This window comes from Arvicola amphibius, chromosome 13, assembly GCF_903992535.2.
Source record: "Arvicola amphibius chromosome 13, mArvAmp1.2, whole genome shotgun sequence".
Lineage (NCBI taxonomy): Eukaryota > Metazoa > Chordata > Mammalia > Rodentia > Cricetidae > Arvicola > Arvicola amphibius.
Window position 1 is genome coordinate 53,388,555 of NC_052059.1, and position 22,409 is coordinate 53,410,963.

A 22,409-nucleotide genomic window follows, 5' to 3' on the forward strand; every position below is an offset into this window, starting at 1 on the left:
TCATGCACCTGCATGCAAACCTAAAAGACTCTCCACCTGCATGTCAATTTGGGTCTGTTCCGTTAGTGTCCCTGGCTTTCTCTGTCCACCCAGTGTTGGAGAAGGTTCTCTGTGGACACTGCCTCCACTAACCTTACCTTTAGATTTCCCATGTCCAGCTTTCTGGGCATTCAACATGGCGAGTTTCTTTTGGTTTTCTGGGATTTCCATTCCTGGATTTGGAAACAGAGGTGGTCCATACTCAGAACCCGGGAAAACATTGTCAAAACAAAGTGTGTACTACATAGACCGGTGCCGAGGTGTTCTCTACAGACTGGATCAAAGAACCCCGAGAGGAAAGGCACCAGCGGCCTCATAATGACCTTTGAACCTGGGTGTTTTGGCGCGTGTGTGATATGAGGTGCTACTGTCACGAGACACAGACCCTGATATCTCAAGACAGACACGCCCAGGGCTAATGTCCACACGGAAGCTACCATAATTGCAGGTCTAAAGTGCTGAACTCTGGGAAGAGAGCCCAAGGCAGAGGCCTAGGGCTGCTGCTCACATGAGCCCGGAGCTCTGTGGGTTGAGATGCTACTCACCTGAAGCCTCAGGTTGGAACTCTGCATCCTAGCCCTGCAGTGTGGACTGAAATGCCATCTACCGTCTACATACCCATGGTGGGCCAACTATATGAAAAGGAGCTGTACCCGGAAAGAGGACAGAGACAAACAGCAAAGGAGCTGCAGCCGGGACTGGGGTGACTGCTTCTCCTGAGGTGAGGAGCCGTGCAGCACTGCAGCAGAGCTGAGCCACACTCTACCTCTGCGGCTCGGGGTGCCCCTTGTCTCTGTTTCCAACCTTCCTTCTAGGTAGGCTCTGCTTCCCAGGCTTCATGCAGTCACATACCCAATGTCTGTCTGACCGGCGGAGTCTCCTTCCCATCCCATACTCCACAGAGATTGGGGTCTTGCTCCAGGCCCAGCCTGAGGACCTGTCCACACTGGACACAAAGCAAAGGACACACAAGCTGCAGAACCGAGCTGGAAGTGTTTAGGATGCCTGCGTGATCATCACGGACCCTCAGGGAAAGGAGTGCAAGCATCCGACTCTAGCGGCTGCAGACAGTGTGAACAACTGAGCAAGATGGGGGAATGCAAGCATTCGGACCTGGGTGCTTCTAGTGACACCAGACAGTGTGAACGACTGAGCAAGCTGGGGGAGAGCAATCATTCTGACTGGGGTGCTACTCTAGCTGTAGCAGACAGGGTGACCGACTGAGTAACCTCACCTCACATTTTGGTAACTACCTGCACACTTCTGAGAAGGATTTCATGACAAGCCTTATTGCGACAGAGTCTGACGGTCAGCAGTCAATGCACGGCAGCTACTGGGGTTCCGGTTTCCTTGGGTCTAAAGGATAGCCACACAAGAGTAGAAGATCCTGTCTGTGAGGCTGGGAACTACCTGACCTCACACTGGTCTGAGCTCCGAAGGTCTCTAAAGAAATTCTTACTTTTAATGGCAAGATAGCCTGATGGATTTCTAAGAGCTCTCAACACAGGATCCTAGGACACTTTCTAGTTCCAACAGCAGAATCTATGACCAAGTCTGAAGGTGCTGGCTTATACAGGAGACGTAGGGATCACCCTTAAAGCCCCTTGGGCTCGGGGGCAGCAGAGCAGTACTGGCCCAGATACACAATCCTTGAGATCTGGGCCACACAGCCATTCTCACTCATCTTATCCCTGTGCACCCCTGATCTGGGCACCATAGCTCACATTTGACAGTGTGCGCTCACAATCCCAGTCTGTGTGGGTGGCTCTGGAGCTCAGACATAGAAAATGTGAGTACTGCACTGGTTAATGCCACACGGCAGCTTCCTTTTCACAAGATCATGCAATCAAAAGGTCAGCAGAAGTTGGGACGACACACCAAAGTACAGGTTAAGTTCCCCTTGTCTGAAATGTGTGGGACCGGAACATGCTACACTTTAGATTTCTCGTATTTTCACATACACAGTATGTAAGGTATCTTAGTGATGAGACCAACCAAAGTCTAAACACAGGATTTGGTTATGTTTCGTAGATCCCTCCTACGAATTATCTCCAAACTGTACTTTGGGGGCATCTGTATTTTAAGTGGGTCCCTCACATGATGCTGAAGCATGGAATTTTCCACACTGATGCTCAGAAGGATTTTGATTTGGGGACCGCAGATGCTCAGTCTGTACGAGAATACTACTGACTATCAGAAGCATGAGCTTACTCATGTGCAGGTTCTGTGGATGCCAGAGATGGGGGGAGGCATAGGAGGAACTGTGTCTGAACTGACCCAGACAGTGAGGCGAATTTAGAGTGTTTTACGACAGTGCTGTTAAAGGGGAAGTCCATTATCTGGCATTTCTGGGCTAGGAAGATGACTGCTTGGGGGTGGATAAAGAGTGTGCGCCATACAAGTCTGAAGTCCTGAGTTCAAATCCCCAGTGCTCATGTAAAAAGCTGGTGTCCTCACGTGTGCACCTATAATCCCAATGCTGTGGGGGGACTGAGACAGGAAGATTGCCGGGTCTTGCTGGCTGCTAGCCTAGCTCCAGGTTTAGTAAGACCCATCGCAAGTGAAAAAGGCAGAAAGGACAGAGCAGGTCACTAGATGTCCTCTTCTGATCTCCACACGCATCACCCCGCCAGGAACAAATATACCACATACATACATGCAACATGAGTAAGTGAGTATAGAAAAGAATCATCTAATGTGTCTACTGGTTGGGTGAGGGGCGTGTGTGGGCCACCATCATATGGTCAGTCCCTGGCACCACACCAAGCCGGGCCATCTGTAAAATGGGAATCAAGGGAACAAGCAATTCCTAGGGGGTGAGGGGCCATCTCGACTACTGCTCCCCAAAGCATGTGCCTGCAGCCCCGTCCACGGACTTGGCTCTTCAGGCAGCGAGTGAGCAGAAGAGGCCAGCGGTGGATGGAGGAGGCTGAGGGAACTCACCCATTTGCTGGTCTTCCTGTACCCGCTGCCTCTCGTCTGCATAGGCCTGCAGCCACCTGGCCTTGTCTTCCTGCTTTCTGGCGCAAAACAGGTGCACCTCATCTGTGGTTCTGCTGACCAACTTGAAGGCATTCCGCATGCTGAGGTTCCAGTCCTTGTCCCGCCCGTCCTCCACATCCACAAGCTCCACCTCGTCCGTGTCCAGGCGACCCTTGTAGTACAGCATGTCCCTGCGCAGCAGGTCCTTCTTGCAGGACACCAGCTGGTGGTCAAACAGGAAGAAGATCCGCTGCTGGCTCTTGCCCTGCCTGGTGATTTTGGTCAGTTCCCCCGAATGAATCAACTCGGAGCTTCGGTCTAGGATGTCCAGGCCCTGAGAGAATGCAATTACACTGTGAGTTGGCCGAACCTAATTGTTTCCAGTAGCAGACACGAAGAAGGGGCCTCTGGTACAGTCTTTCTAGAATATTCCAGTTCCCTATGGCCAGGCATTGCTGCCCTACAACACAGACAGGGTCTCAGAGGCCATGCAGACTCTCACTTCCTGGATCTCTTGTCCTGAAATACCTCTTTGCTGCTCTTTATTTCCTCTGTGTTACTTGAAGTGTCTTCCTGATCTAAAAAAAGCCACACACTACAGTAATGGAATCCAGATAACATCTGCAGTGGGAGCTAATAAAGCCTGACTTCAGAATAAGGGAGAAGCAGAGGTTGCATTGTACAGGGATATGGTATAATGGAATTACCTCCGAGTCAAGTGTATACCCACTCCCTGGAGCAGCTTGGGGTCCTGGAAATAAAAGGCCAGGCTGCCAGTAAGAAATTAGTAAATTATGACGAAATGATCTAATGTTTGATTATTTCCAATGTTAGACCATAACATTCTAAATGTTAGAATCTAAAGGCAGGAAAGAAAAACTCCCCTTTATAATATCTAGAGTGGATGGATGCCAGCATCACCCTAACAAATCTGGTATGAAGCTGGCCTTCATTTAAAAATTTTCATTGCCCTCTAATCTCAATAATACTCAGCATATTTTGGAGGCAAAAGTGCTTGACTCCAAAACATTGCTTCTATTTCCTTTCCTAGAGCAGTTCTGTGCCCCAGATTCTTCACTTAAAAACAAAAACGGGATCAGCAGTGATGACAGAGGTATGTCAGGGCTCTGGAAGAAGAGCCCTTCTCTTCAGCTGTCCCTGACCTCTCACCCCGTACCTTCTCAGTCCTGAAAGCCAGTTCTGACCGGCTGGTAGATACAGGCGAATCCAACCCGGTTCAGCAGCAACCTGACCAGTTTCCTTAGGTGCTGTGCTTCAGCACAGGTGACCGACACGGACATGCAGTGTGCCGGTATCCTGGGCTGGAGCCCAGCTCTGCCACGCTCTAGCTATGTGGCCTTGGATGAGGTGCTTACACCTTTCCGTGTGTGCTCATGCAATAGAGAAGGGTATATACTCAGCAGGCCATTACTAGGGGCCCTATCAAGTAGGGTTATCTGTACTATTACTTAATGATCATGTAACCTAAAAAGTAATATTTTTCTCCTTAAAGATGATAAGAGAATATCTGCTTGGATCACACAGGACTCAAATATGTCATTATGACTCAAGTCCCTATGCTCCTACCACCGTGTTCTATGACTGTGTAGAAACCGGGCCTTTGCTTAGGATTGAACTGGCTCTCCATGTCAGGGGGACCAGACTCTAGGCAATATAGTAATGACTTTTAAAAAAAAAATATTTTTAAAGACAGGCAGTGGTGGCTCACACCTTTAATCCCAGCACCCAGAAGGCAGAGACAGGGTCGAGGCCAGTCTTGTCTACAGAGTGAGTCCCAGAACAGCCAGAGCAACATAGAGTAAACCCTATCTCAAAAAACAAAACCAACCAGCCAAACAATAACAAGAAAGCCCAAAAAGCAAAAAACTAATTAACTGCCTTTATTCATTTTGTGTGTGCTTAAGTTTCTGTGTATGGGCGGAGTGAGTCACAGTTCCCGTGTGGCGGTTGGAGGACAACCTGCAGGGTTCATTTCTCTCCTCTTACCATGTACACACTGGGGATTAAACTCATGCTAGTTCTGGTTGGCACCTTTACCTTCTGAGCTATCTCACCTACTCAGACCTTATTTCTTTGTAGGCACTGTATATAAATAAGGCAATTGACTTTTAGACTTATCAAAATCCCTCCGACTACACAGACCATTATCAGAACGTACACCACTAAAGCCAGAACTCGGAATGCTGAAGGATGCTGTCACCGGGTCCGAGGTACAGGAGCGGTGAGCCACTCCGCCTATGCGAGTACCACTCACCTCCCAGCCTACGATGGACACCTGCCAGCGGGCAATCTTGTCAATGCTCTCCAGCTTGCGCTTACGTTCGTTGATCAAGCAGGCCACGTTCTTCATGGCCTCGTAGGCTGCCTTGATATTGTTGTAATCACTGCAAAATGGGGAGTTCATTTCCACTGTAGGACATGCAACGCACAAAGGAGGACTGACAGTGTGCTCGGACCCCGGTCTGTATGCTAATTCTTCCCGATGAATAGACCATAGTCCGCACAGGTTAAGTGAGCAGAGAGAACACAATTCACAATTCTTCTGGAGTAAGAATGTTGTCATTCATTTCCCAGAAATCACCATGAATGAAAGTAAATGTCACAGAAACCAAGTGTTAGTCATAGCAGCTTTGAATTATTTCCATTAGTACAAAGAACTGCCTTCATTTCTGCCTTGATTTAACATAACCACTTCTGCTATATAAAGCTGCTCGAAAACCACGAGCCGTGTTATGAGAGTAAATATCCGCATCGAGACTCATCTTTTACTTGTTGAGGAAGGAACATGAAAGACCATAAGCAACTCCCCCAGGCTACACCTCTAAAACTGTTAAGAAGCTGTGGACACACACAGGAGCACTGACTGCCGGGAAGTCTGCAGGACTGTCCACAGGACAGGTTCTGCCTTGGGGGACCTATTCTCGAAGCAGAGCAAGAGGCAAAACAAGCATGAGGTAGAACCGCCTAAGACATGGGAGCCCCCAAAGAAAAGGGATGATGTATTTTCTTTCTTTCTTTATTTATTTATGAATATTTACTTATTATATATACAATATCCTGTCTGTGTGTATGCCGCTGGCCAGAAGAAGGCACCAGACCTCATTACAGATGGTTGTGAGCCACCATGTGGTTGTTGGGAATTGAACTCAGGACTTTTGGAAGAGCAGGCAATGCTCTTAACCTCTGAGCCATCTCTCCAGACCACTGGGATGATGTATTTTCTAAAAGGCCCCCCAAAGCAGCAGAAACTAGGAGGCTTTGTTGTTGCTTCTTTTTTTTTTTTCTAGAATACTCCTCCACCCCCATTTTACTTTAACAAAAAAAGGGGAAGATGTCAATGTCATTCTCTTTTGAATATTTCTCAAAGTTGGTTCTGGTGGTGGGCACCTGTCATTCAGCACACAAGCAGCCAGGACAGGAGGATCAAGAGTTAGTTTGAGGTTAGCCTCGGCTACATAGAGTCCTGGTCCCCCCAACCCCACGTGCGCACACACACACACAAACACACACACACAAACACACACACACACAAACACAAACGCACACACACAAAATGAAACAAGTGTGATAGCACATGCCTATAATCCTAGCACTACTCAGGGGATATAGGCAGGATTTCTAGATACAGGGTTTCTTCAAGTTCAAAGCCAGCCAGGATCACCTTAACAGTACCTTGCCTCAAAAATAAATAAATAAATAAATAAATAAATGGGATAAATTTGAAAAATAATCAAAATCTGCAAATGCTCACAGGAACAAAAAAAAAAGTTCTCCAAAGAGAAAAGTCAGGCAGCTGAGCGATGATTCCGAGAGTGGAGGTGTCTGCTAGGCAAGCCCTGGAACCCAGGTAAAGAGGGAAGGGGAGAACTGACACCACAAAGTTACCCTCTGACCCCCACATGTGTGGTGTGCTGTGCAGGTTGCACCCCATGATAAAATACGCAGAACATTCTACAGCATGAAGTTCCTTCTTGCAGAGTGTGTGTGGTCACAGCTGCCCACCTTGGAAAGCCTTGTGCTCCCTCCCACGCCATCTTTCCAGAAGGCTTTGCTTCGCTTCTCAGATCTCTCATTTATTTTCCCCAAATCACTGATGTGGGAGGTCCTTCTGTATATGTGTTGCTTTTACTGCTTAATGAATAAAGTTGCTTTGGCCAATGGCTTGGCCAAGTAAAGTCAGGCAGGAAATCCCAACACAGATATATAGAGAGTAGGCAGAGTCAGGGAGATGCCATGTAGTTGCCAAAGGAGAAGGACACACCGGAACCTTACCAGGTAGGCACAGCCTCATGGTGATACACAGATTAATAGAAATGGGTTAGTTTAAGATGCTAGCTATGAATATGCCTAAGGTATTGGCCAAACAGTGTTGTAATTAATATAGTTTCTGTGTGATTGTTTGGGTCTGGGCAGCCGGGAAACGAACACGCAGTCTCCATCTACAAATCACTACTATGAGGCCTTCCAGTAGTTATTTTTTAGCCTCTGACTTCCTTATTTTTCTCAACTAAGCTCTTCTGATATCCACATCCGAGACAGAAAGATCCTACACAGTTGTCTCTCTCTTTTATTCATTTCGACAAACCTCTTCCTCCTTATTCCCTTGGGGTCTAATTCTTTAAGCCTACACACTAACTAGGGTCTGTTCAGTAGCCCCCCCCGCCCCCCCCCGCCACCACCACCTTTTGATCTTCCGCCTGTCTTCTGTCCAGAGGCTCAGGACAGAAGTGAGCCACTTTCCAAGCTCTTCAGGGGTCACTCTCAGCCTTACCCAGATTCACCCTCCTCCATTCCTCTATCCAGTTTCATTTTGCTGAACTGCAGTCACCCATCGCCAACTGCAGTCTAGAAACATTAAACCAAAGACTCGAGGAATAATTCGTAAGTTGAAAATTATTTATCATTTATAATAATAACAGTATACTGTTGTAATTGTTACCTTAGTAGTTACTGTTAATCTCTTACAGTATCTTATTTGTAAATATATCTTCCTTTTGAGACAGAATTGCACTCTGTAGTTCAGGCTATTCTAAAACTCTCTATGTAGCCCGGGATGGCCTTGAACCAACAGCAATCCTCCTGCCAATTTCCCAAAGTGATGAAATTAAAGGTGTGAGCCACTGTGTCCAGTTTTTATCTTTTTATAGGTGATTAGGCATCAGAAAAAGACTGTGTGTCAATAGCATATATATATACATATATATATGTATAGGTATAGGTATATGTATATGTATACACACACATATACACACATACATACACATGTAGGGATACAGTTCTGCTCTGCTCAGTTTTAGGTATCCCCTGGGATCTAGAAACATATCCCCCCAAAATAAACGGGACCACTGTAGTCCAGTCTGTCTATTTCTTTCAAAATTAAAAACTGATTTACCACTAAAAAACTACAAAGGATATTAACATAATATTTGTAAATTGTACCAAATAACACCTAAGTGAAAATTTCTGTGCAGCCAAGTGTGATGTGCTTGCCTATAACCCTAGCAGGAAACAGGTAGGATCAAGATCCAACTTTGGCTATATTTCAAGATCTCAAAAAATTCAAATGCAAAATTAAATTAAACAGTAACAACAACAAAGCCAACCCTCCATGCACTCACAAAAGCAGCCTAAGAATTCTTTTGCATAACGGGCAATGGTGGTGGTGCACACCTTTAATCCCAGAACTCGGGAGGCAGAGGCAGAGGCAGAGGCAGGTGGAGCTCTGTAAGTTTGAGGCCAACCTGGTCTAAAGAGTGAGTTCCAGGATAGGCTCCAAAGTTACACAGAGAAACCCTGTCTCAAAAAAACCAAAACAAACAAAGAATTATTTTGCTTTTCTATTTCTGGATGTCACAGAGTATCTTTCTATATCTTGTTACAGTGATAAACACTGTAAACTTCTGAGAACTTCATCCATGAAGCTCAGTGGCAGAACGGCAAGGCTACCACACCACCACCACCAGTACCACCACCACCATCACCTGTACCACCACCACCACCACCACCTGTACCACCATCACCTGTACCACCAGCACCACCACCAGCACCTGTCTCTGCAGGAAGCACCAGGAAGCACCAGGCTGGCTGGGGCTCGGTCTTACGGTCCCTGGGTGGCCACCCGCCTCACCTGTGCTCCTGTGTGGTGTACTTGAGCAGCTCAGCCAGCTGCAGCGGGTACTTGCAGATCTTCTGCACGGGCGTGAGGAGGAAGCCATCCAGGGCGATGTCGATCATCTGCTGAAGCAGGCGGCAGGCCTCGAAGAAGTGCCGGTACTTGCTCTGCTTCATGAGGTTGGACAGCTCCACGCAGGCACCCGGGTGGTTGTTGCAGTACTCGGAGTAGATGGCAAAGCCCTCTTGCTGGAAGGGAAGGCAGCCTCATCAGTCGGTGGCCCTGAGCCCCCTGTGAGGACACTCCTGGAGAAGAGGGAGGACAGGCCAACACCCCAAGGACAATGCACGCTTGGCAGTGGCTTTCATGCCTGGTCAGTAGGAAGCTCATTTGTGGGTGGTTGATAACTGAGTTCTCTTTAAGGGTGGGTAGAGGGATCGGAGACCCTATCCCCTGGGCTCACTCAGGTGCAGGTCTACAGCAGAGGGGGAGCAATGCTCTGAGGCCTGGCTCTCCATCTGGTCCCTTCCTTCCACTGATAAATTCTTGCTTGGAGGTACCAAGTGCCGCTGGCACACTGCCTAACCCTTGAGCCTGGCTTCCACGTGGTACTCCTTCTCCAACGGAAAGGCTGCTGCCCACTTCCCTTCTCGCAGACTTCTCATTCTGAGGTGCAGCCACACTGCTGTCCTTCTCTTGCTGCCTGCTCTCCCGGGCTTGGGGCTACACTCTTTCCTCAGCCCCTTGTTCCTCAAGACTGGGTGGACACCGCTTTGAAAGCCCTGTCACTGGGCTCAAGCCCACATCCCTGGCCACCCCCTTCCCTCCAGTGTCAGCTGTGGGCCATGCACCCACGGTTGCCCTTCCTTCCTGCTTCCCCTGCTCCACCGTGAAGGCTTGACTGAGCCCCCCTCCCACCGTGTGATTTCCCCACCCCACCAGCTAACTCGACGACGCAGGTGCTGGAGACCACTGCTCTTTTTTCTGTTGGCAAAACCAGCCCTGCCAGACTTCCCTGGAAAACACAACTTTTCACAAGGCTCCTTTTCTCGGCTTCCTAGCCAGCACCTGACAGGGCTGACCACGGCAGTGAGAGCAGTTAAGACTCTCCTGCCATTGAAGCCACTCAGCTGCCCATCCTTGCTCTGCCTTTTCTCACCCCCAAAGTCTCTCCTGAGCTTCTCACCCACAGGCCTAGGCTGCTCTGGCCACATAAGTCTTCAGCATCTCGAAGATATCTGGGTACCCAGGGACCCATTCCTGCCTGCTTTCCTTTGGAGCCACCATGCTCAGTAAATGAAGGCTTATCCACCGCTTTAGCTATAGCACCCAGCCTCTAGAAAACCATGGGGTCCAGCACCCAGAAAATGAGGGCACATTGCTGCCACTGTTAGCACTACCTAAACTATTCTCTAAGTAGAGAAATAAAATCTCTAAAACCTTTTATTGTCGGTTATAGTCATTCTGAATAGCAAGGACCAAGAACTCATGTCACCACCAGAGAAACTCCGAGGCTGTGTACCATCTGCCTGTGAGCACGTGACCTTAGATCGCTCACCCTCTAGAAAAGGAAAATCCTATCTACCTAAAGGCAGTACATGAGCCAAGGGAAGAAAGCTCTGGAGTGTTTCTGGCGGAGGTGCCTTTCTATGCTATTGTCTGACCGGACGGGGCCACTGGAGCGACAGCAACATACGTGCTGAAGGAAGCAGGATCCTATCTCGCTCAAGTGAGGTTCCTCTTTGTTGTACTGCTTCTCAAGGTCTTTCAGAAACTTTCTTTGGAATTTGTAAATGTCTTCGATGTTTCCAAAAATAGTGGCTAGCTGCGCAACCGTGAACATCCCCGTGTGCTTACGACACTGTCGGATATAGCCCTGCAGAGAACAAAAGCAAGCGGTTTTATTTGTTTAGAGATACTTGAACAATACAGTTTGTTGTTTCTATGTGTGCTTTGGCCCCATGCCAAGGTCCTGGGCAGAATTTTATTCTATTTTCAGGATAGGGTCTCACAGGTAGCTTGGGCTGGTCCCAAACTTCCACTCCTCCTGACATACACTCCTGTGTGCTGGACGACAGGTGTGTGGCACTATTCCTAAGCTGGAGTGAATTTCAATTAGAGAAAATGATTTTTATCTCTGCAAGGCCCTGATCAGACAATCACACATCTACAACTACAATTCACCGGAGTTATTCTAAAACCGAAACCAAAGTGAAAAGCTTCACATGGCTGGATTTCACATTTCCAGAAGTGAGTTTCAAATGGCAGAGTCTAAAAATTCACATTGCCACAGAGTGTGCTGTCTGTATGTGCATTTATGTTTTTGTGGGGGCGCGTGTGCGTTCATATGAGGGTCAGAGGACAACCGTGGGTGTTCTTCCTCAGGCACTGTCCTTTTTGTTTGAGACCAAGTCCTTGCTGGCCTGGAAATCTCACTAGGCTGGCTGATCGAAGGGCTGTGATCCACCTGTCTCCACCTACCTACCCCCGACTGCTGGGATTACAGATTAGTGTGCCCATGCCTGGCTTCACGTTGTCTCCTTTACTAGATTCTAATTCTCCAGGCCAGGAACATGGGGGAGGTCAGTGTGTGAAGGCTTTCTGTCAAGCCAATGTGGTTTTGATCTATCAAACCACAGCAAAGACCCAAGAATATCCACACCAAAGACTCCGTCCTCACCTGCTTTCATTACGTAGCACAAGTCTGTACTCCCTCAATCTGCATCCTTGTAAGAGGGCTAACTACTCCTTCTCTATGCATACTGTCAGGGCTGTGCTCTGGCTTGGGACAGGTAGTGACACAGGACGGAAAGGCTACATACGCACGGAACAATTATCTCCAAAGTAGCACAACGCGTTTAAACAGAATAAACAGACCATTTAGTATATAAACCACTTTCTTCTCGTACGCGGCGAAGTGCATACATGCATTGTACGTGAGTGTACAATAGGCTTGCCCATTCAGTTACATGTGACCTCAATCACCATCACTTTTTTTTTTTTAAGATAGGACCTCTCACTAAACTGGGGCTCATAGTTTTGGCAAGATTACTTGGCCAGAGAGGTCCTGGGATCTGTCCATCTCTGCTTCTGGAATCAGAGACACATGCTGCCGCAGCCAGGTTTTATGTGGATGCTGAGGATCCGAACTCAGGTCCTCGGGCATGTGCACCAGTACTGTACCCAGCCTCTCAACCCCTCTATTCACTGTGGTGATGCGGAGTACAAGCTCGGGGTCACAATGTCTGACAACCCTGCTTCCGGACTTCAAGGCCTCGTTCCCTCATCTGTGATAGGCAACTAAGAGGGTGTGTGCCCAGTAAGAACACTGTGAGGAGCTGAGCTGGGCCAGGCATCAGGCCAGTCTATGGTCGGGGCTTGGCCATGCTTAGCCAGAAGCTGTGACTCTCCTGAAACGGCAGCCTGAAACCACTTCTGTCACCACACCTGTACAGATGAGAGGTGAGCAGTGGCAGGCTAAGCAGCTGGTTCACCCATGACAGAACTTGTCCTGACTTAAGCTTGGCTCTAGCACTGAGTGATCACAGCTGAAGGGGCAGCGCTGACATCAGAATCCAGAGCGACACCGCTCACCTGATCCGGGAACTGAAAGCCAGCTTGGAGGAAACTGCCAGCCTCACATCTACTAATGGCCTGTTCTCTGAAACCAGGATGAGACTACTGAATAACAGCTAGACATGGTGGCCGGCGTCCATAATCCCAGGAATGGCTACACAGTCACACTCTGTAGTGTGTGACTCTCTCCGGCTCCCGGCAACCGTGTCTATCAATTATCACTGAAAAGACCATGGTAGCATCACCAAATCGGACCACATTTTCATCTGCATGGAAATGACCGGGCATCCTGCCTAGGGTTCTAAGGAGACGCATGGGGTTGGAGGAGGTGGGCTGCCTCTGACTGGCACGTACCTCGCAGATGTCCTTGAGGTGCTTGATGTACACGCGCTCGGTGTTCATGATCTCCCGGATGACATTGGTGCGCATCTGCTGCTGGCTCTCTGGGTGCTTGTGGCGGGCCTTGCTGCTGTCCTCATCCTGCTCTTCCCCATGGGAGCTGCTGCAGCTCTCAGGCTGCTCCTCCTGGTTGACTCGAAGCTATAGGTCACACACAGGAGGCAGGTGGCTTAGGGAAGCAGGGGGCAGTAGCGGAAGCAAGGCAAAGACCTCCCCCCCGCGTCTGCCTCTGTGCCAAGTTATCAAGTCATGGTGCCTTCGGTAACTGTCCATGGGCAGCAGCAATGCCAAGTGGCTTGTTTGTTTTCATTAAGATCCTCACTATAACCGCCTTACTTCCTACAGGTCCGGCTTATATGTGATGTTAAACACGCTGACAGAAGAGCTGGGCCCGGGTACCTCAAACTTCTACAGGCCCCTTCCCAAGAACACCCCTGGAAAACCCAGAGGGCCACACTCACCCTCACAAAGCTCGCAGGGAACCAGGCCTCTTTATCTTCATTCCGGCCCCACCACCAGTCCTTGTTAGAGGCTTCCAGGACCTGGATGACATCCCCAGCCTTGAAGCCCAGTTCCTGGTCATCCATGGTCACATGGTCCCACAGTGCTTCTGCACAGACCACACTGCCATCGCTGATGAGCTGGAACGGAGATGGGAGACCAAGCTTGGCATTCGGCGAGGCGGGCAGACTAGGAGCCGCGCGCTAGGTATTGCTTTCTCAGGGTGGTACGACACCTTCTACTCTGTCTGGAAAGACTCGTGCTGTCCAGGTAAACTAGTCATATGAAATAAGGCGAGGAACAGAGCATCAGGTAGGCGCCTGTGACCTGCTCTTAAAGGGAAAACTCAGATCAACCTTAAAAAGGTGTGCTGGGTGTGGTGACACATATATGTAATCCCAGCACGTAGGAGTCTGAGGCAGGAGGATCACAAGTCCAAGGCTAGTCTGGGTCATAGAGCAAGACTGTCTCAAAAAGCAAAGGTGTACGAAACCCCTTGACTGACAATGGAGTTCCATTGTGGTAAGTCATCTAAATCAAATGGAGCATGTGTTTACTACACCTAGACGCTGTACGTCAGTGCTTACTTAGCCTTTTGTAGTGAGGCCCAGAATACTCCTACAGGCCAATCTAACAGGAAGTAATCACATAATGAAGTGCGGAGTAGCACCTGAGCCACCGAAAGGGGAGAGGAGGGTTAATGCAACGTAATATGAAAGACAACAACACCTGACCAGGAATAAGGGACACACAGATCATAGCCCTGCCATTTGTAATAGGAAAATCACTTCACCTTTTCCTCTGAAGTGCTGGAGATAGAACCCAGAGCCCTGTGCACTCTGTGACTGAACTACCCTGCCCTTATTTAAGACAGGGTCTCCGTAAGCGGCCCCTGGAGGCCTTGAATTCGCACTTCCTGCCTCAGCTTTCAGAGTCATTGGCGTCACACACACACCACCAGGCCCAGTGTAATCCCAAGTCCTTACCTCAGGGAGTCTGTTAAGATACAGACAAGTGTTTTCCATTCACCTCAGAGATCAGCTGTGAGGATCACTGAGACAATGGACGCACTGAAAAAGCTGAGAAGCCAGCCCTGAAGACCGGCAGCCCTTTACCTTAGCATGTATGGGGAGGACTATCAGTAACGAACAAAGCTCAGTTATAGACACGTCCCTGGACAATGACAGAAACTCAGTGTCAGAAACCAGCTAGCCAGAGCCGCAGGCTTCAGGACACGCTAAGAACTAATCAGAGGGCCACAGCCTTGAGAATCAAGTATCTGGTACGTGTGGGATCCCAGTACCTCGTTGATGGCCAGCTGCTCCCCGCCTGGCTGCAGGTACCGAGGGTTGGCTTGGCAGAGCTCTTCATAGCTGAAGTCTTCCTCGCTGCCATTGTCATCCACTAAGGCCGAAGACTCTGCACCTCCATCTGAAGAGACTGCCGGGGAGAAGCCAGAGAAGACATGTTTTCAAAAATGCAGGCATGGGGGCTCACACCTGGGATCTCAGCTCTCAAGAGGCAAAGGTAGAGGGACAGCAGCAAATCTGGGGACAGAGCGAGTTCCCAATGAGCCAAGGTGACAGGGCAAGATACAGCTAACAGCAATCCATTTATAGGGTCAAACAGCTGGCCACGAGCAACACTCCTCACGGAAAATGGCCATTTTCTCGCACCCAGAGTAGGGAAGTGTTAGGAAATTCCTTCTGAAACTCTAATCCTGAGGCAGCAGCTGGTGCCAAGGGCAGCTGGACTTCAGTGCCCCGGAACCTTTGGCGATACTGCCAACAGTTACTGGGAGTTGAGGGAGCGGGAATTACGTGTGATGTAGTGGGAAATCCACTCCAGAGTGGATATGAATACAGGTAACAGCCAACTTCGAGGGTCCATAGCTGGGATTCCTGAACCTGGGCTGAGGCAGGAGGATCACCACGGCTTAGAGGCCAGCCTAAGTTACTGAGTGAGACCTTGTTTAAAACAACAAGGAACAGGAACATAATAACGTTCTCAAGCAATGTGTTGATATTCGTGAAGTAAAGAGCGTGAGAATTTCATCACTGTTGAGAGTCATGAAGCATAAAGAGCATGAGAATTTCGTCACTCTTGAAAACATACTCTTCTGCAGCCCATAAGGGAACAGAAAACCAAGGCCAGAGGTATCCATTGAGTCAGCGTGGGCTGATCTTCCTCTCAGGTCACCGACCCACAAGGAATGGTGCTCAGTATCAGAAATGGAAACTGTGGGCATCTTCACCAGGACAACAGAAAGGGAGCTTCAGATATGGAGGCAGTACCCAGAGCGAGGGACGTCATGGGTGTTGGAGGAGAACCCACACCTCCACTTCACCCAGACAGGGTAATTCCTAAGTCCATACTAAATATTCGCCTTACACCCACAGAAAGGTGCAGTCTTCACTCCTCAGCAAGGAACTTCTCTCAGCAACAGACAGAGACCAATACAGAAAACCACAACCAATAGAAACAGAGTTGTGAAGCCCGGTCCCAGGGGACAGAATCTAGAGAACGCTCCTGAACCTAAGGCTCAGGGAACATCGCGGAAGAGGGGCAGGAAGACTGTAAGAGCCAGAGGACCAGGAAGCTTGCTGTGGGCCTGTGTCTCCTAGTAATAACCAAAGATACACATAAAGTCCCACCGACACGACCACCCAGAATGACCAGAAAAGGATGTCACCATGGATGGATGGGGGTACCTGTGAGGCCTCACCCCTACATGAAGAACTACAGACAGCTAAGGAATGCCAGGAGTGGGAGACATAGTCCTCCCCAGGGAAGAGCACACCCATTGGTTATCCAGTACCAAATGGTCAGCCCTGCAAACATACACACAAGTAACACTATACAGACTGGACAGGTTGTAGGTATGCATTTAGGAATGTATGTATATACATATACACATATGTATGTAATAATGAAAAAAGTCTTAAATTTGAAAGAGAGCAAAGAGGGGTATATGGAAGTGTTTGGAGGGAAGGGGAAATGATGTTAATTATAATATCAAAAAAACCACTTTTTAAAAAATAACTGATAAAAAATATGGGGGTAGCATTTTGACCTTCACTTCCAAGGATATCCATTTCTTATAAACATGGTTGCAAAAAAATTAAATGGAAACTTCCAGAAATAACCCCAATGTCTGCCTACTGGCTTCTACTTAGGGTACCACAGAGAGACCCAGGGCTCAATGCATGCTAGGTAAGTACCCTTGATTCCTACGGTCTATGTTTGTCACTACTGTTGAATTTCTTTATTACTGTTGTTCATCTGAACCTTGTGCCTTAGAGCACAAAGAGGAAAACATAGCATATGCCAGATTTGGTCTGAGGTTTCACTTATGTAGTATAGTAAGAGGCTGCACGTTCATATCCCGGCTGCCCAGACCCAAAATAATCACACAGAAACTATATTAATACAACATTGCTTGGCCAATGATTCAGGCATATTCCTAGCTAACTCTTGCATCTAGAATTAAGCCATTTCTATTAATCTACATATCAGCACGTGGTTGTGGCTTACTGGTAAGGATCTAGCGTCTGTCTCCTTCGGCAGCTACATGGTATCTCCCTTACTCTGCCCTCTTTCTCTCTATGTCCCTTCTAGCCTGGCTATATTCTTCCCTGCTATAGGCTGAAGCAGTTTCTTGATTAACCCATGGTAATAAAACATATTCACAGCATACAGAGGGAATCCCCACATCACACGTATCCACAAATGTGTCTTCTGTGGCCAGGGGTCCTCTGGTAAGGAAAGGGGAGAATGGGAAGGCAGGAGACTCCCAGGGCCACAGGAAACCATGAATGCTCTTGCAGTGTGTGGTTGTATGACTTGTCTCATTACACATAGCCCAGGCTGGTCTGGAACTCATATTCTCCCACCTTGGCCAAGAGCTGGGTCACGGGAACATGATACCAACCAACTGTCTTCTTTCAATGCTTTCAGTCAGGGGACAGTAAGTTTGTAGTCCAAGGTCCCTTTACACTGCAAGTTTCAGAAAGACGATTTTGGCAGACTGTGCCAAGGGGAGGACTGAATGGCTCTGCTGAATCAGGAGGGAAGGTAGGAGGGCTGAGGACAGAGGAGGCTGCTGCAGTGAAGGGCAGCGAGGTATCACCCTGGGCAAAGGGGAGCAGAGCTGGTGTCCATGAGTGATGGACATCCTGCTCAGGTGGGGAAGCAAATGAAGAGGAGCTCAACAAGGCTCTGGAAGGACTGGTAAAAGCAGCATCGTAGGAAGAAACAGTGTGGTGTGAAGGAGACCCCTCTGCAGCCACCCCACCCTGGGTCGCCTCATCCCATGAGCCTCAACTCAACTCGGTTTCTTCCATCAGCATCTGACCTGGCTGGACCAGCTCACAGGTCCATGCTTTCTTGCCTTGTTTCCTGAGGCTGGGGTCCCCTGACACCTGCAAACCCACAGTGTTGCTTTAGTGACCCCACTTTCAGAGCCAGTTCAGAGCCTGCGCCCAGATATATACATCAATGCTGTTGAGGCCCCGGACGCTGGTGAGTCCATGAATTCTGGACAAGCTGATGTGATGCAGCTGAGCTGGGCCTCGGGTCCCCAGTGGCTGCAGGCTGCCTGCAGTGTTCAGTCCCTTCCTCCGAGCCTCAGCTCCCATCCCTGATGGCATCAGACAAGTTCTGGCCACAAAGTAGTGAGCTGCCTTGGAAGTACCTTGGGGAGTGAGTCAAGGTGTTCCTGAACTTGAACGCAAAGCCAAGAAGCTCAGAAACACTCTTAGGGGTTCCTACGCTGTCCTGAATCTGGTGTCTTTCTGACTCCTCAGACAAAGGGCAGGCAGTAGGGCAGGGGTAGCCATAGGGGGTACATGTGCAATGCCAGGCCTCAGCACCTGCAAGCTTCCCGTCCCTTCAGAGAAGCAGGGATGCTGGGAGGGGGGTGAGGAGGCTGGGGATTAGGTCTTGAGGAAGTCAGACCTCAGCTGTCTGAGAAACACACTTGAGGCCACAGGACAGTGTCTGTTCCTTTTCCAACTTACCTTCCATCTCCCTTCTGTGGTCACAGGCCTTGCAGGTGCGGAGTGGACAGTTGCACTAGTATGTGGTCTATTGCACGCCCCTGGAGTGTATGTGTGTGGGATGCTGAGGAAGGAAGCCTTAGGAAACAAGAACAGTTTTTCTGCATGTGTAAGTCAGCGTCTCAGGCACCTCAGACAGCAGTAGAGATAAAAGCCTTTGTGAACCCGAGGCGGGGGTGGGGGCAGTGGACGTGGGGTGGGGAATGGGGGCCTGCAGGGGAGCCAGCAGCCTGTAGTGAGACCTGGGGGCCTCACTCAGGTTCACAGCTAAAAGGTTCTAACAATCGTGGGGGAGCTGAGCATAGACAAACCCTTGGTCTGGCTGGGGCCCAGAGCTGCAGGAACCTTTGGCTGTCAGCCAGCAGCGACCTGGCACTGCCCAACACCACCAGCCCCATTTCTCCTTATCACATTTCAGCGGTGGCTGAGCCAGATTTAAAAAAAAAAAGAAGAAGAAAAAGAAAAGAAAGCTCAGTCAGAGGAAAGTCCTGAAAACGACACTTTCTCCCTCAAAGAACCACTGAACAATATTGGCACAGCGAGAACCCTGCCACCCGATCTGCCTGTTGCTGGGAAAAATCACTTTTTTTTTTTTTTTTTTTTTTTACTTTTTTAAGCCAGTAGCTACTATCTACAGCCCATAACTCACGGGACTCTAATATAAGGGATTCACTGGAAAGAGGGCTATAGACTTCACAGGAGACAGGGACACGAAGTGACAGGGACAAAAGGCCAAATGGCCTCTGAGCCGCGGCCATAAATGCTTACAAGAATGAAGTGGGTAATGGGACAGACTCAGCACCACAGTGAGCTCTTGCTGAGTAGCACAGAAGCAAGGTGGCTTCTATGAGCCCAGGTACACTGACTCTGGCTCCCCACCAGCCGACTGGGATGGGCGTGGCTAGAGGCAGAAGACATGCAATGTGTAGGGAAAGATGCCTAGCACCATGGCGAGATGGCCAATCCTGGCAGTGAGGACCATACCAACCTCTCTACATCCATCCCTACATGGGTACACAGGTGTAAGCTGCAGGGCAGGTATGATTACATGCCAATCCTTCCCAGGCTGCTGGGCCGGCTTCACTTTCCGGCTAAAGAACCATGGGCAAAGACACTGGGCCCCTTTCAAGTTCAGTCCTGCCACTTGTAAGGGGAGCAGATTTTCATGTTTGATATACTCCAAGGCCATCCTTCCTCTCCAGCCTTTCACAGCCAACCTGGACTCTGTCTTCCCCTCCAAAGGGGATAAGAACCCAGCCATCTCCTACCTGTTTCCCGACACTAGCCTGGGTCATCCTAACAGGCTCACTCAGCTACCCCTTGCTGGCCTCCCTGCCTGACCCCACCCACTGCCTGTTTCCAGGCAGCAATTACATCACTCATCCAAATTGTGTCTCTGCACATGAGCCACAGGGGAGACTCAAAGCCCCGAGGTTCGCCACACACCCACACCCCGGTTCTGATGGCATCCTGATGCCCCCCGCCCCACATGACACTCCTCTTAAGACTCCTTCTTCTTGATCATTTCATTTAAAAGCCGTATCTTCAGGCAGAGGCAAGATGATTGCCATTAGTTCAAGGGCCAATCTGAGCTAGGTATGGAGACCCTGTCTCAATTAATCAATCAGTATAAGTAACTAAAAGCATTCTAAAATGAAACTGGCAAGACGGCTCAGTAGTAAAGACACCCACAGCCAGGCCCGAGGACCTGAGTTCTGTCCCTAGGACTCACACGGTGGAAACAGAACTGACTCTCACGAGCTGCCCCCGTCCTCCAGATGCACGCGCATAAACAATAAACAAAATGATTAAAAGGAAATTGTGCAGAGTGTAGGGTATTCTTTTACTGGGCGCTGTGTGGAGGGACCTCAATGGCCCGTATCTCCCCCCTCCCATTCCAGGGCAGCACCGACCACCTCTGTGACGCCCGTTACTGGTAACCAGATAGAAAAATCTGTGTGACAGTGAACATGGGCTGGCACCAACACTTCAATGCTTCTACACTGTTCTGGGAGTAGCAGGAACTGCTGAACCCTATCCCTGGCTCCCAGTGAGGCCTAGCGGCACCCTGACTCAATTCACCTTCCTTCTTCACCCTCCACGACTTTAGTGATAGCCGTGATTTTTGTCCCTCCTAACCCCTAGGGCTCCTAAGTTCCCAGTCCCGTGGGTGAGACGTAGATGCTTTATTTCTGCATGTCCCGCACCCCATGCACACACCTGGTACAGAAGACACTGCATGCTTTCCACACAGGCTGAAAACAGCTAGCGGAGAAGCAAGGTTCTAAGAAGTTACATAACTGAGCAACACTGTGCCAGGCCAGGCTAGGATGGACACCACGTCTCCTTGGCTCACAGCCCAGCACCCGCCTCAGACGATGGCTGGAAAGCCCTGCAGTTGGTCTCCGTCTACAGTAGTCTCTCCTTCCTCCCATCCCGTTCCCTACCCGTGCTCTATGCTGCTTCCACGGCAAACTCAAAATCCTTGTCTAAGGCTTTCACAGGAAGCTCCACAGGGTTTGGTTTTTTCTGCAACATCTAAGGCCTCCTGGGATGGATGAAGCCGACTTCATTCTGCTCCAGTGGTGTGACTGGTGCCAGACATTAGCAGTGAATCATTTTCAGCAGAGCTGAACGCTGCTAATGGGAAAAGTGGACCTGAAAAGCCTGGTGTGGGCTGATGTTTGCCAAAGCCCATGCCCACCTCTGTGGGCAACCTCTTCCCCGGGCCTTGCACCTCTGCAGTTGCTCCCTACGAGCCGCGAGAGGTTTCAAATTCCTCTGCCATTGATGGGAGTTAGTAAAGGTGACTTGTTAACTTACAGTCATTTTTTTTGTAATAAATAACTAATATAAATTTTCAAAATGTACTTCAGCAAGACCAAGAGAAATCAGAAGAGAATTGCTTTTTTGGCTGGGTGTTTCAAGACAAGCCTCACTATGTCGTAGCCCAATTGCCGCCTCCTATCTACCTCTTTCTCTCGATGCTGAGATTATTCGCATATACCACCACCAACGGCTTAAGATGTAATTTTTAAAAAACTCCAGCTTAACCCCTTTAAAGCACAGTTGAGCAGTGTTGTGCTGACAGCTATATATGGACCTCTGGAACTCTTTCATCTTGCAAAACTGAAACCCTATACAAACGCTAACTTCCTTTCCTCCTTCTCTCCCCTGCCCGCTCCTTGGCAACCACCTTTCTATTTCCTGTGTCTGTGACTCTACTTCAGATAGTTTGTGTTCAGAATCATGTTGTACGAGCCTTGCTATGGCAAGTGTTTGCCTTAGCATAGCACACGCATGGTCTGTCCGTGTTGCCCGAGTCAGAAGTCCCTTCTGTCCTAAGGCCATGCGTGCCTCCCTTTCCGGTTTGCTTGTCTGCTTCCATGTGGATGGACACACTGGGTGTCTGCACCTCCTGGCCACTATGAACAATGCTGCCGTCTGCATGAATGCACGCATCATCACTTTGAAGCCCTGTCTTCAGTTCTCTGGCTTCTGAACTCAATCAGAATAGTGCTGGGGTAGCTCATTTCACTACAAGATTTTTATGACCTTCCATATTGTTTTCCAAGGTGGCAACATCAGTTTATGTCCCTGCTGCCAACTCACAAGGGCACAGCTATCTATATAAATTCTTTTGCTGAAAAATTAAGTATGGAAAAGATACTTTTTCTCCATGGGACTTATTATTATTATTATTATTATTATTATTATTATTT

At 49.0% G+C, this 22,409-nt stretch overlaps 1 protein-coding gene across 5 annotated transcripts in view; it reads right to left on the reverse strand.

Annotated features, from left to right (window-relative positions):
- The window catches only part of Spata13 (spermatogenesis associated 13), a 133,824-nt gene that overhangs the window by 5,078 nt on the left and 106,337 nt on the right, over nt 1-22,409 (reverse strand). For all 5 annotated transcript variants that reach the window (XM_038309791.2, XM_038309792.2, XM_038309788.2 and 2 more), the window contains 8 exons: nt 14,934-15,070; nt 13,591-13,770; nt 13,085-13,270; nt 10,851-11,030; nt 9,170-9,402; nt 5,297-5,426; nt 2,983-3,355; nt 138-212 (listed from right to left, as the gene is read on the reverse strand). In XM_038309791.2, the coding sequence (XP_038165719.1) occupies nt 138-212; nt 2,983-3,355; nt 5,297-5,426; nt 9,170-9,402; nt 10,851-11,030; nt 13,085-13,270; nt 13,591-13,770; nt 14,934-15,070 (1,494 nt within the window). The remainder of the gene's footprint in view (nt 1-137; nt 213-2,982; nt 3,356-5,296; nt 5,427-9,169; nt 9,403-10,850; nt 11,031-13,084; nt 13,271-13,590; nt 13,771-14,933; nt 15,071-22,409) is intronic.